We start from the raw sequence: 10769 nt of genomic DNA on the forward strand, positions 1-10769 counted from the left end.
ATGCTCTATGTATTTCTTAATTAATGGGTGCAAAGTATATGATGCAAGAGCTTAAACATGAGCACAACAATTGCCAAGTATCACGTTACCCAAGACATTATAGCAATTACTACATGTATCATTTTCCAATTCCAACCATATAACAATTTAACGAAGAAGAAACTTCGCCATGAATACTATGAGTAGAGCCTAAGGACATACTTGTCCATATGCTACAGCGGAGCGTGTCTGTCTCCCATACAGTGAATGCTAGGATCCATTTTATTCAAACAAAACAAAAACAAAAACAAACCGACGCTCCAAGCAAAGCACATAAGATGTGACGGAATAAAAATATAGTTTCAGGGGAGGAACCTGATAATGTTGTCGATGAAGAAGGGGATGCCTTGGGCATCCCCAAGCTTAGACGCTTGAGTCTTCTTGATATATGCAGGGGTGAACCACCGGGGCATCCCCAAGCTTAGAGCTTTCACTCTCCTTGATCATGTTGCATCATACTCCTCTCTTGATCCTTGAAAACTTCCTCCACACCAAACTCGAAACAACTCATTAGAGGGTTAGTGCACAATAAAAATTAACATGTTCAGAGGTGACACAATGATTCTTAACACTTCTGGACATTGCATAAAGCTACTGGACATTAATGGATCAAAGAAATTCATCCAACATAGCAAAAGAGGCAATGCGAAATAAAAGGCAGAATCTGTCAAAACATAACAGTTCGTATTGACGAATTTTAAAATGGCACCAGACTTGCTCAAATGAAAATGCCCAAATTGAATGAAAGTTGCGTACATATCTGTGGATCACACACGTAAATTGGAATATTTTTCTGAGCTACCTACAGAGAGGCAGGTCGGAATTCGTGACAGCAAAGAAATCTGAAACTGCGCAGTAATCCAAATCTAGTATGAACTTTTCTATCAACGACTTTACTTGGCACAACAAAACACTAAACTAAGATAAGGAGAGGTTGCTACAGTAGTAAACAACTTCCAAGACACAAAATAAAAACAAAGTACTGTAGGTAAAAACATGGGTTGTCTCCCATAAGCGCTTTTCTTTAACGCCTTTCAGCTAGGCGCAGAAAGTGTGCATCAAGTATTATCAAGAGACGAAGTGTCAACATCATAATTTGTTCTAATAATAGAATCAAAAGGTAACTTCATTCTCTTTCTAGGGAAGTGTTCCATACCTTTCTTAAGAGGAAATTGATATTTTATATTACCTTCCTTCATATTAATGGTAGCACCAACAGTTCGAAGAAAAGGTCTTCCCAATATGATGGGACAAGATGCATTGCATTCAATATCCAAGACAACAAAATCAACGGGGACAAGGTTATTGTTAACGGTAATGCGAACATTATCAACTTTCCCCAAAGGTTTCTTTGTAGAATGATCAGCAAGATTAACATCCAAATAACAATTTTTCAGCGGTGGCAAGTCAAGCATATTATAGATTTTCTTAGGCATAACGGAAATACTTGCACCAAGATCACATAAGGCATTACAATCAAAATCTTTAACCTTCATCTTAATGATGGGCTCCCAACCATCCTCTAGTTTTCTAGGAATAGAGGCTTCGCGCTCTAGTTTCTCTTCTCTAGCTTTTATGAGAGCATTTGTAATATGTTGCGTGAAAGCCAAATTTATAGCACTAGCATTAGGACTTTTAGCAAGTTTTTGCAAGAACTTTATAACTTCAGAGATGTGGCAATCATCAAAATTCAAACCATTATAATCTAAAGCAATGGGATCATCATCCCCAATGTTGGAAAAAATTTCAGCAGCTTTATCACGAGGCCAGTTTTAGCGGTTTTAGCGAGTTTGAGGCGGTTTCTCGCGCTTTGCATTAGAAGTGGAAACATTGCTAACACCAATTCTTTTATTATTAATAGTAGGAGGTGCAGCAACATGTGTAGCATTAGCATTACTAGTGGTGGTAATAGTCCAAACTTTAGCTACATTCTTCTCTTTAGCTAGTTTTTCATTTTCTTCTCTATCCCACCTAGCACGCAGTTCAGCCATTAATCTTATATTCTCATTAATTCTAACTTGGATGGCATTTGCTGTAGTAACAATTTTATTATGATGATTATCATTAGGCATAACTTTCAATTTCAAAAGATCAACATCAGCAGCAAGACTATCGACTTTAGAAGCAAGTATATCAATTTTCCCAAGCTTTTCTTCAACAGATTTGTTAAAAGCAGTTTGTGTACTAATAAATTCTTTAAGCATGGCTTCAAGTCCAGGGGGTGTGTTCCTATTATTATTGTAAGAATTCCCATAAGAATTACCATAGCCGTTGCCATTATTATAAGGATATGGCCTATAGTTGTTACTAGAATTGTTCTGGTAAGCATTGTTGTTGAAATTATTATTTTTAATGAAGTTTACATCAACATGTTCTTCTTGTGCAACCAATGAAGCTAACGGAACATTATTAGGATCAATATTAGTCCTATCATTCACAAGCATAGACATAATAGCATCAATCTTATCACTCAAGGAAGAGGTTTCTTCGACAGAATTTACCTTCTTACCTTGTAGAGCTCTTTCCGTGTGCCATTCAGAGTAGTTGATCATCATAGTATCAAGAAGCTTTGTTGCTTCACCAAGAGTGATGGACATAAAGGTACCTCCAGCAGTTGAATCCAATAAATTCCGCGAAGAAAAATTTAGTCCTGCATAGAAGGTTTGGATGATCATCCAAGTAGTCAGTCCATGGGTTGGGCAATTTTTAACCAGAGATTTCATTCTTTCCCATGCTTGTGCAACATGTTCAGTATCTAATTGTTTAAAATTCATTATGCTACTCCTCAAAGATATAATTTTAGCAGGGGGATAATATCTACCAATAAAAGCATCCTTGCATTTAGTCCATGAATCAATACTATTCTTAGGCAGAGATAGCAACCAATCTTTAGCTCTTCCTCTTAATGAGAAAGGGAACAATTTTAATTTTATAATGTCACCATCTACATCCTTATACTTTTGCATTTCACATAGTTCAACAAAATTATTAAGATGGGCGGCAGCATCATCAGAACTAACACCAGAAAATTGCTCTCGCATAACAAGATTCAGTAAAGCAGGTTTAATTTCAAAGAATTCTGCTGTAGTAGCAGGTGGAGCAATAGGTGTGCATAAGAAATCATTATTATTTGTGGTTGTGAAGTCACACAACTTAGTATTTTCAGCGGTAGCCATTTTAGCAACAGTAAATAAAGCAAACTAGATAAAGTAAATGCAAGTAACTAATTTTTTGTGTTTTTGATATAGCAAACAAGATAGCAAATAAAGTAAAACTAGCAACTAATTTTTTTGTATTTTGATTTAGTGCAGCAAACAAAGTAGTAAATAAAACTAAGCAAGACAAAACAAAGTAAAGAGATTGGGAAGTGGAGACTCCCCTTGCAGCGTGTCTTGATCTCCCCGGCAACGGCGCCAGAAAAAGAGCTTGATACGCGTACAACACGCGTCCGTTGGGAACCCCAAGAGGAAGGTGTGATGCGTACAGCGGCAAGTTTTCCCTCAGTATGAAACCAAGGTTTATCGAACCAGTAGGAGCCAAGAAGCACGTTGAAGGTTGATGGCGGCGGGATGTAGTGCGGCGCAACACCAGGGATTCCGGCGCCAACGTGGAACCTGCACAACACAACCAAAGTACTTTGCCCCAACTAAACAGTGAGGTTGTCAATCTCACCGGCTTGCTGTAACAAAGGATTAGATGTATAGTGTGGATGATGATTGTTTGCAGAAAAAAGTAGAAACGATGTATTGCGTAGATTGTATTTCAGTATAGAGAATTGGACCGGGGTCCACAGTTCACTAGAGGTGTCTCTCCCATAAGATAAACAGCATGTTGGGTGAACAAATTACAGTTGGGCAATTGACAAATAAAGAGGGCATGACCATGCACATACATATTATGATGAGTATTGTGAGATTTAATTGGGCATTACGACAAAGTACATAGACCGCTATCCAGCATGCATCTATGCCTAAAAAGTCCACCTTCAGGTTATCATCCGAACCCCCTCCAGTATTAAGTTGCTAACAACAGACAATTGCATTAAGTATTGCGCGTAATGTAATCAGTGACTATATCCTCGAACATAGCACTAATGTTTTATCCCTAGTGGCAACAGCACATCCATAATCTTAGAGATTTCTGTCACTTCCCCAGATTCACGGAGACATGAACCCACTATCGAGCATAAATACTCCCTCTTGGAGTTACAAGCATCTACTTGGCCAGAGCATCTACTAGTAACGGAGAGCATGCAAGATCATAAACAACACATAGACATAACTTTGATAATCAACATAATAAGTATTCTCTATTCATCGGATCCCAACAAACGCAACATATAGAATTACAGATAGATGATCTTGATCATGTTAGGCAGCTCACAAGATCCGACAATGAAGCACAATGGGGAGAAGACAACCATCTAGCTACTGCTATGGACCCATAGTCCAGGGGTAGACTACTCACACATCACTCCGGAGGCGACCATGGCGGCGTAGAGTCCTCCGGGAGATGAATCCCCTCTCCGGCAGGGTGCCGGAGGCGATCTCCTGAATCCCTCGAGATGAGATTGGCGGCGGCGGTGTCTCAGTAAGGTTTTCCGTATCGTGGCTCTCGGTACTGGGGGTTTCACGACGGAGGCTTTAAGTAGGCGGAAGGGCGGGTCAGGAGGCGGCACGAGGGGCCCACACCACAGGGCCGCGCGGCCAAGGGGGGGCCGCGCCGCCCTAGGGTTTGGCCACCACGTGGCCCCACTTCGTCTCCTCTTTGGTCTTCTAGAAGCTTCGTGGCAAAATAGGACCCTGGGCGTTGATTTCGTCCAATTCTGAGAATATTTCGTTACTAGGATTTCTGAAACCAAAAACAGCAGAAAACAGCAACTGGCACTTCGGCATCTTGTTAATAGGTTAGTTCCAGAAAATGCACGAATATGACATAAAGTGTGCATAAAACATGTAGATAACATCAATAATGTGGCATGGAACATAAGAAATTATCGATACGTTGGAGACGTATCAATCTTTTGTTTGAGTTACTTCTCATGTTATAACATAATTGCTAAGTTTTATTGTTAGAATTATATTTATTATGTCTATGTTTAGAGTAATTTGATCCCTGCTCACAATGCTTTTACAATAACTTGATCAAGATTGTGTTGGCTTCATGTCACCTCAAAAAATATTTTTGTTATCACTTACCTACTCGAGTATGAGCAGGAGTTAAGTTTGGTAATGCTGATACGTTACAAACGTATCTAAATTTTTTGATGTTCCATGCTTGTTTTCCACCAATTTCTATATGTTTTGTCTACACTTCGTGGCACTTTTATTCATTTTCCGCAACTAACCTATTGATAAGATGCCATAGTGCTAGTTCCTGTTTTTTGCTGTTTTTGTATTTCGGAAAAGTGGTACAGGAAATATTCTTGGAATTGGAAGAAACAAAAATCAAATCTCCTATTTTTCCCGACATGAAGACAGAGTCCAGAGTAGAGACGGAGGAGGGCACCAGGGATGCCACACCAGCCCTTGGTGTGGCCCCCCTTGGCCGCACCATGGGGTGGTGTGGGGCCTCCTAGCGCCTACCAACCTCTCCCTTTCGCCTATAAATTGCCTTCGACGTAAAAACCATAAATACAAGAGCCTCCATCCACGAAAAGTTTCGTCGCCGCCGCCATCATCCAGACAAGTTTCGGGGGTCAGAGGTTCCTATTCCGGCAATCTGCCGGGACGGGGATTGACCCCCGGAGCCATCTCCATCGACTCCGCCGCCTCCACTTCGACTCCATGATGGTTCGTGAGTAGTTCCCCACCTGGACTACGTGTCCTCGGCTGTATCTAGTTGGTACTCTCTTTCCCATGTACTTCAATACAACGATCTCATGAGCTGCCTTACGTGATTGAGATCCATATGATGTAATTGGTGTTATGTTTGTTGGGGTCCGATAAATTATAGAATTATGATCAGATTGTTCATCATGTTACCATACTATTGTTTATTTAAGATCTTGCATGCTCTCCGACACTTGTGATTACCCTGATCAAGTAGTTGCCTGTATCTCCAAGAGGGAGTATTTATGCTCGATAGTGGGTTCATGCCTCTAGTAATCTGGAAGAGTGACAATAATTTCTAAGATTTTAGATGTGCTGTTGCTACTAGGGAGAAAACAATAATGTTTTGTCTAAGGATAATACTATTATTTACTTTACACACATTGCTTAATGCGATAATCTGTTGCTTGCAATTTAATACTGGAAGGGGTTTGAATGATAACCGGAAGGTGGATTATTAGCCATAGACGTAGTTGGATTACGATCTATGTATTATGTTGTAATGCCCAATTAAATACTATAATAAACTTCATCTTATCATAGCATGCATTGTCATTCCCTCACAATTATCAATTGCCCAACTGTAATTTGTTCACCCAACACATGTTATTTGTTTGAAGAGTTACCACTAGTGTAGATAGCTGGGAACCCCGGTCCTTCTGTCATCATCATTGCTCTACAGTCAACTACGCACTGGAATATTTTTCGGTGTCATCGCCTCTGTGTTACTGCTACTACTGCTGTGGCCACTTGGTCAGGTCGGTCGGGGGTTTGTGCCCAATATTATCGTTTCCCATGACGATATTGGTGCATTTGTATCAGTTTTTGGCCGTTTTTCTCGTTAATAAATCGACTGCCTTCTTCTTTATCGATGAAAATGGCAAGTCTTGCCTTGTTTCAAAAAAAAAATGATGACTTCTCAAAATTTCTGATCGAACAGAAATGGGAAACCATCATGCCCAGTGGCCCCTCAGCATATGAAGTAAACACAACATCATCAATTTCCTCTTCAGAAAACGGTTGAACTAAATTTTCTTTGTGAGACACATTCTCATTTTCCTTCCAAAAATTATCATTTAGGTCAATATCCAGCCTCTCAACTTTGCCAAACAGATATTTGTAAAAATCCACTGCAACACTAAGAATGTCATTATCATCTTCAGTTTTCTTTTTTTTCTTCTTCTCTCATTTGCCACGATATGCAAATATGCGGTGTTTTTAATCTCCTTCCACAATATCCTTTTCTCTCCATCTTTGTCTTGCTTTGACATCTTCCATATAGATGCGAGATTTGAAGGATGGAATCAAGATCAAATACTCCCTTCTTCCCTCAAAAGTGTCTCAACTTTATTAAAATTTAGATGTATGAGACATTTTTGGTGGTACGGATGGGATATGATAACTTCTCGCCCGTGCTAAGCAGAGTGGTAAACGACAGGTCACAATGAGGCCTTGCACAACCGCAAAATCTCCCGGGCAACCAGCCCAAAATTAGAAGCTCTCCTACTCTCCGGCCGCCACTCGCGCCTGCCTATACTCTCTTCACTTTGACCTTTTCCACCCTTCCCAAACCAGTCACACTCCTCTCTCTCGCGCCAAATCCAACCAAGCCGCGCGCGCGCACGGGGGCTAGCTAGGGTGCATCGTCCCATGCGCCGAGATGGCCGACACGATGCTAGGGAGCACGGGCGGCGAGCTTCCGGCCAAGAACGTCACCGGCATGACCGGCCCCGGCGCGGGGGAGGCGGTGGTGTGCTACTCCCAAATGATGGTCACCACGTACGGCATCTGGCAGGGCGTGAGCCCGCTCGAGTTCTCCCTCCCGCTCTTCATCCTCCAGACGGCCATCATCGTCGGCACCACCCGCCTCCTCGTCGTCCTCCTCAAGCCCTTCCGTCAACCCCGCGTTATCGCTGAGATCCTCGTACGTGCGTCCAATGCCTTCACTCGCTCCCTCCATTAACTGCTGAGGATCCTGCATGCGTCATGCATGCTTGCTTGCTGAACACACGCATGTCCGTCCTGCATGCAGGCCGGCGTGATCCTGGGGCCGTCGCTGATGGGGCAGGTGGGGACATGGGCGGGCACGGTGTTCCCGTTGCGGAGCCTGCTCACCCTCGAGACGGTGGCGCACCTGGGCCTCCTCTACTTCCTCTTCCTCGTCGGCCTCGAGATGGACGTCAACGTCATCAAGCGCTCCGGGAAGAAGGCGGTGATCATCGCGGTGGCCGGCATGGCGCTGCCCTTCTGCATCGGCACCGCCACCTCCTTCATCTTCCGGCACCAGGTGTCCAAGAACGTGCACCAGGCCTCCTTCCTGCTCTTCCTCGGCGTCGCGCTCTCCGTCACCGCCTTCCCGGTGCTCGCCCGCATTCTCGCCGAGATCAAGCTCCTCAACTCCGACCTCGGCAAGATCGCCATGTCCGCCGCCATCGTCAACGACATGTGCGCCTGGATCCTGCTCGCGCTCGCCATCGCCATCTCCGAGGTGAACAGCACCCCGTTCTCCTCCCTCTGGGTGCTCCTCTCCGGGGTGGCATTCGTGCTCGCCTGCTTCTACGTCGTGCGCCCGGGCATGTGGTGGCTCGTGCGCCGCGTGCCCGAGGGCGAGACCATCAGCGACGTGCAGATCACGCTCATACTCACGGGCGTCATGATCGCCGGCGTGTGCACAGACGCCATCGGCATCCACTCCGTGTTCGGGGCCTTCGTGTACGGGCTGGTGATACCCAGCGGGGAGCTGGGGGTGGTGCTCATCGAGAAGATGGAGGACTTCGTCACGGGGCTGCTCCTCCCGCTCTTCTTCGCCATCAGTGGCCTCCGCACCAACTTGACCAGGGTGCGCGACCCGACCACCGTGGGGCTCCTCGTGCTCGTCTTCGTCATGGCCAGCTTCGCCAAGATCATGGGCACCATTCTCATCGCCATCTCCTACACCATGACCTTCCGCGACGGCGTCGCCCTCGGTTTCCTGATGAACACCAGGGGGCTCGTCGAGATGATTGTCCTAAACATCGGAAGGGACAAGCAGGTAAGTACTGGTCATATTTCCCTAGATTAATTACACTGGCACATGCGACCAATGCGCAAACAGTAATGGCCGAACGTGACAGTCATTGGTGTTGTGATTGCAGGTGTTGGACGATGAGTCCTTTGCGGTGATGGTCCTGGTGTCGGTGGCGATGACAGCGCTGGTGACGCCGGTGGTGACGACGGTGTACCGTCCGGCGCGGCGGCTGGTCGGGTACAAGCGGCGCAACCTGCAGCGTTCGAAGCACGACGCGGAGCTGCGCATGCTGGCGTGCGTGCACACCACCCGCAACGTGCCGTCCATCATCTCCCTCCTCGAGCTCTCCAACCCGACCAAGCGCTCCCCCATCTTCATCTACGCGCTCCATCTCGTGGAGCTCACCGGCCGCGCCTCCAACATGCTCGCCGCCCACCACACAGCCGGCAACCAGGGCGCCAGCGAGCACATCTTTAACGCCTTCGAGAACTACGAGGAGAGCGTCGGTTAGTGCGTGCGAATTCCTGTCTTCCATTTCGAGCTATCGATGCAACGACGAGCGACCTGACGCGAATGCATATGCAGGCGGCGTGTCGGTCCAGGCGCTGACGGCGGTGTCGCCGTACCAGACGATGCACGAGGACGTGTCGGTGCTGGCGGAGGACAAGCATGTCTCCCTAATCGTGCTCCCGTTCCACAAGCAGCAGACAGTGGACGGCGGCATGGAGCCCATCAACCCCAACCTCAGAGGCTTCAACGAGAGCATCCTCGCCGCGGCGCCCTGCTCCATCGGCATCCTCGTCGACCGGGGCATCAGCGCCGCCACGGCGCGCATGGCCAGCGTGCACCACGTCGCGCTGCTCTTCTTCGGCGGGCCCGACGACCGCGAGGGGCTCGCGTACGCGTGGCGATTAGTCGAGAACCCGGGCGTCTGCCTCACCATCATCCGCTTCATCCCGCCAGGCTACACGCCGCCGCCGCCCGCGGCGACGATGGCTCCGCCAGCCGTGGCCGGCTCCCGCGCCATCACCATCGTGCCCGACATCCCCAGGACCGAGCGGCAGATGGACGAGGAGTACCTGAACGAGTTCCGGTCGCGCAACGTGGGCAACGAGTCCATCCTGTACGCGGAGCAGGTGGTGGCCAACAGCGAGGAGACGATGGCGGCTATCAGGAACCTGGACCTTGCGCACGAGCTGTACATCGTCGGCAGGCAACCCGGCGATGAGAGCTCGCCGCTCACGTCGGCGCTGACCGAGTGGATGGAGTCGCCGGAGCTGGGGCCCATCGGGGACCTGCTCGTGTCGTCCGAGTTCTCCAAGATGGTGTCCGTGCTGGTGATGCAGCAGTACGTGATCACCGCGGCGCAGCCGGCGGGAATGGCGCCCGTGGTTGCCGCGCAGGCCGCGCCGACGATAGCGGACGACCCCGTGCGGCAGTACCTGACCAATGCGAACCAGCGGTCACCGATGAGCGGCGGCGGGCGCGGCGTATGGGGCGGTGGGTTCTGACCTGACATACTGACATGAGATCTGTGGATTAATTGAACCTTTGTTAATTAACTGGTAGTGTAAAGCACGCGATTTTTTAGGTACAGTAGTTTGTTGGATGGATGTGTTCGATCTGTACAACTCTTCTAGCTGATTGATTATCTAGGCATTCTACTGTTTGGTTTTCGTAATTGATCCCTTCTTTAGGATCGAGAAAAGGTTACACAGCACCTACTATGAGTCAATGACCTGCGCATCCTTATATGCCGACGGGTGGCCGGTGGCCTCTTTTCTTCGTGGACAGTGCTAGAAATCCTCTAGAGGTTCCAGCCTCCGTGACAGTGTCTACTTTCACTTAAATTTAGACTTTACTTCGTCGCAGCAAAAAAGTCCCGTTTTTAC

General features: G+C 46.9%; 1 protein-coding gene across 1 annotated transcript; it reads left to right on the plus strand.

The window, feature by feature from the left end:
- Positions 1-7450: 7450 nt before the first annotated feature.
- LOC127318727 (cation/H(+) antiporter 15) lies at positions 7451-10553 on the plus strand. Its single transcript, XM_051349212.2, has 4 exons — positions 7451-7794; positions 7903-8901; positions 9005-9383; positions 9463-10553. Exons 1-4 carry the CDS (start codon positions 7531-7533, stop codon positions 10386-10388), a joined length of 2568 nt encoding a protein of 855 aa, XP_051205172.1. The 5' UTR covers positions 7451-7530; the 3' UTR covers positions 10389-10553.
- The last annotated feature ends 216 nt before the right edge of the window (positions 10554-10769 follow it).

This window comes from Lolium perenne, chromosome 1 (assembly GCF_019359855.2).
Source record: "Lolium perenne isolate Kyuss_39 chromosome 1, Kyuss_2.0, whole genome shotgun sequence".
NCBI lineage: Eukaryota > Viridiplantae > Streptophyta > Magnoliopsida > Poales > Poaceae > Lolium > Lolium perenne.

Coding starts and splice junctions, on each gene's coding strand:
- LOC127318727 (XM_051349212.2), top strand. CDS start 7,531: ATGGCCGACACGATGCTAGGGAGCACGGGCGGCGAGCTTCCGGCCAAG. Junction 8,902..9,004: donor ACATCGGAAGGGACAAGCAG/GTAAGTACTGGT, acceptor TTGTGATTGCAG/GTGTTGGACGATGAGTCCTT. Junction 9,384..9,462: donor GAACTACGAGGAGAGCGTCG/GTTAGTGCGTGC, acceptor ATGCATATGCAG/GCGGCGTGTCGGTCCAGGCG.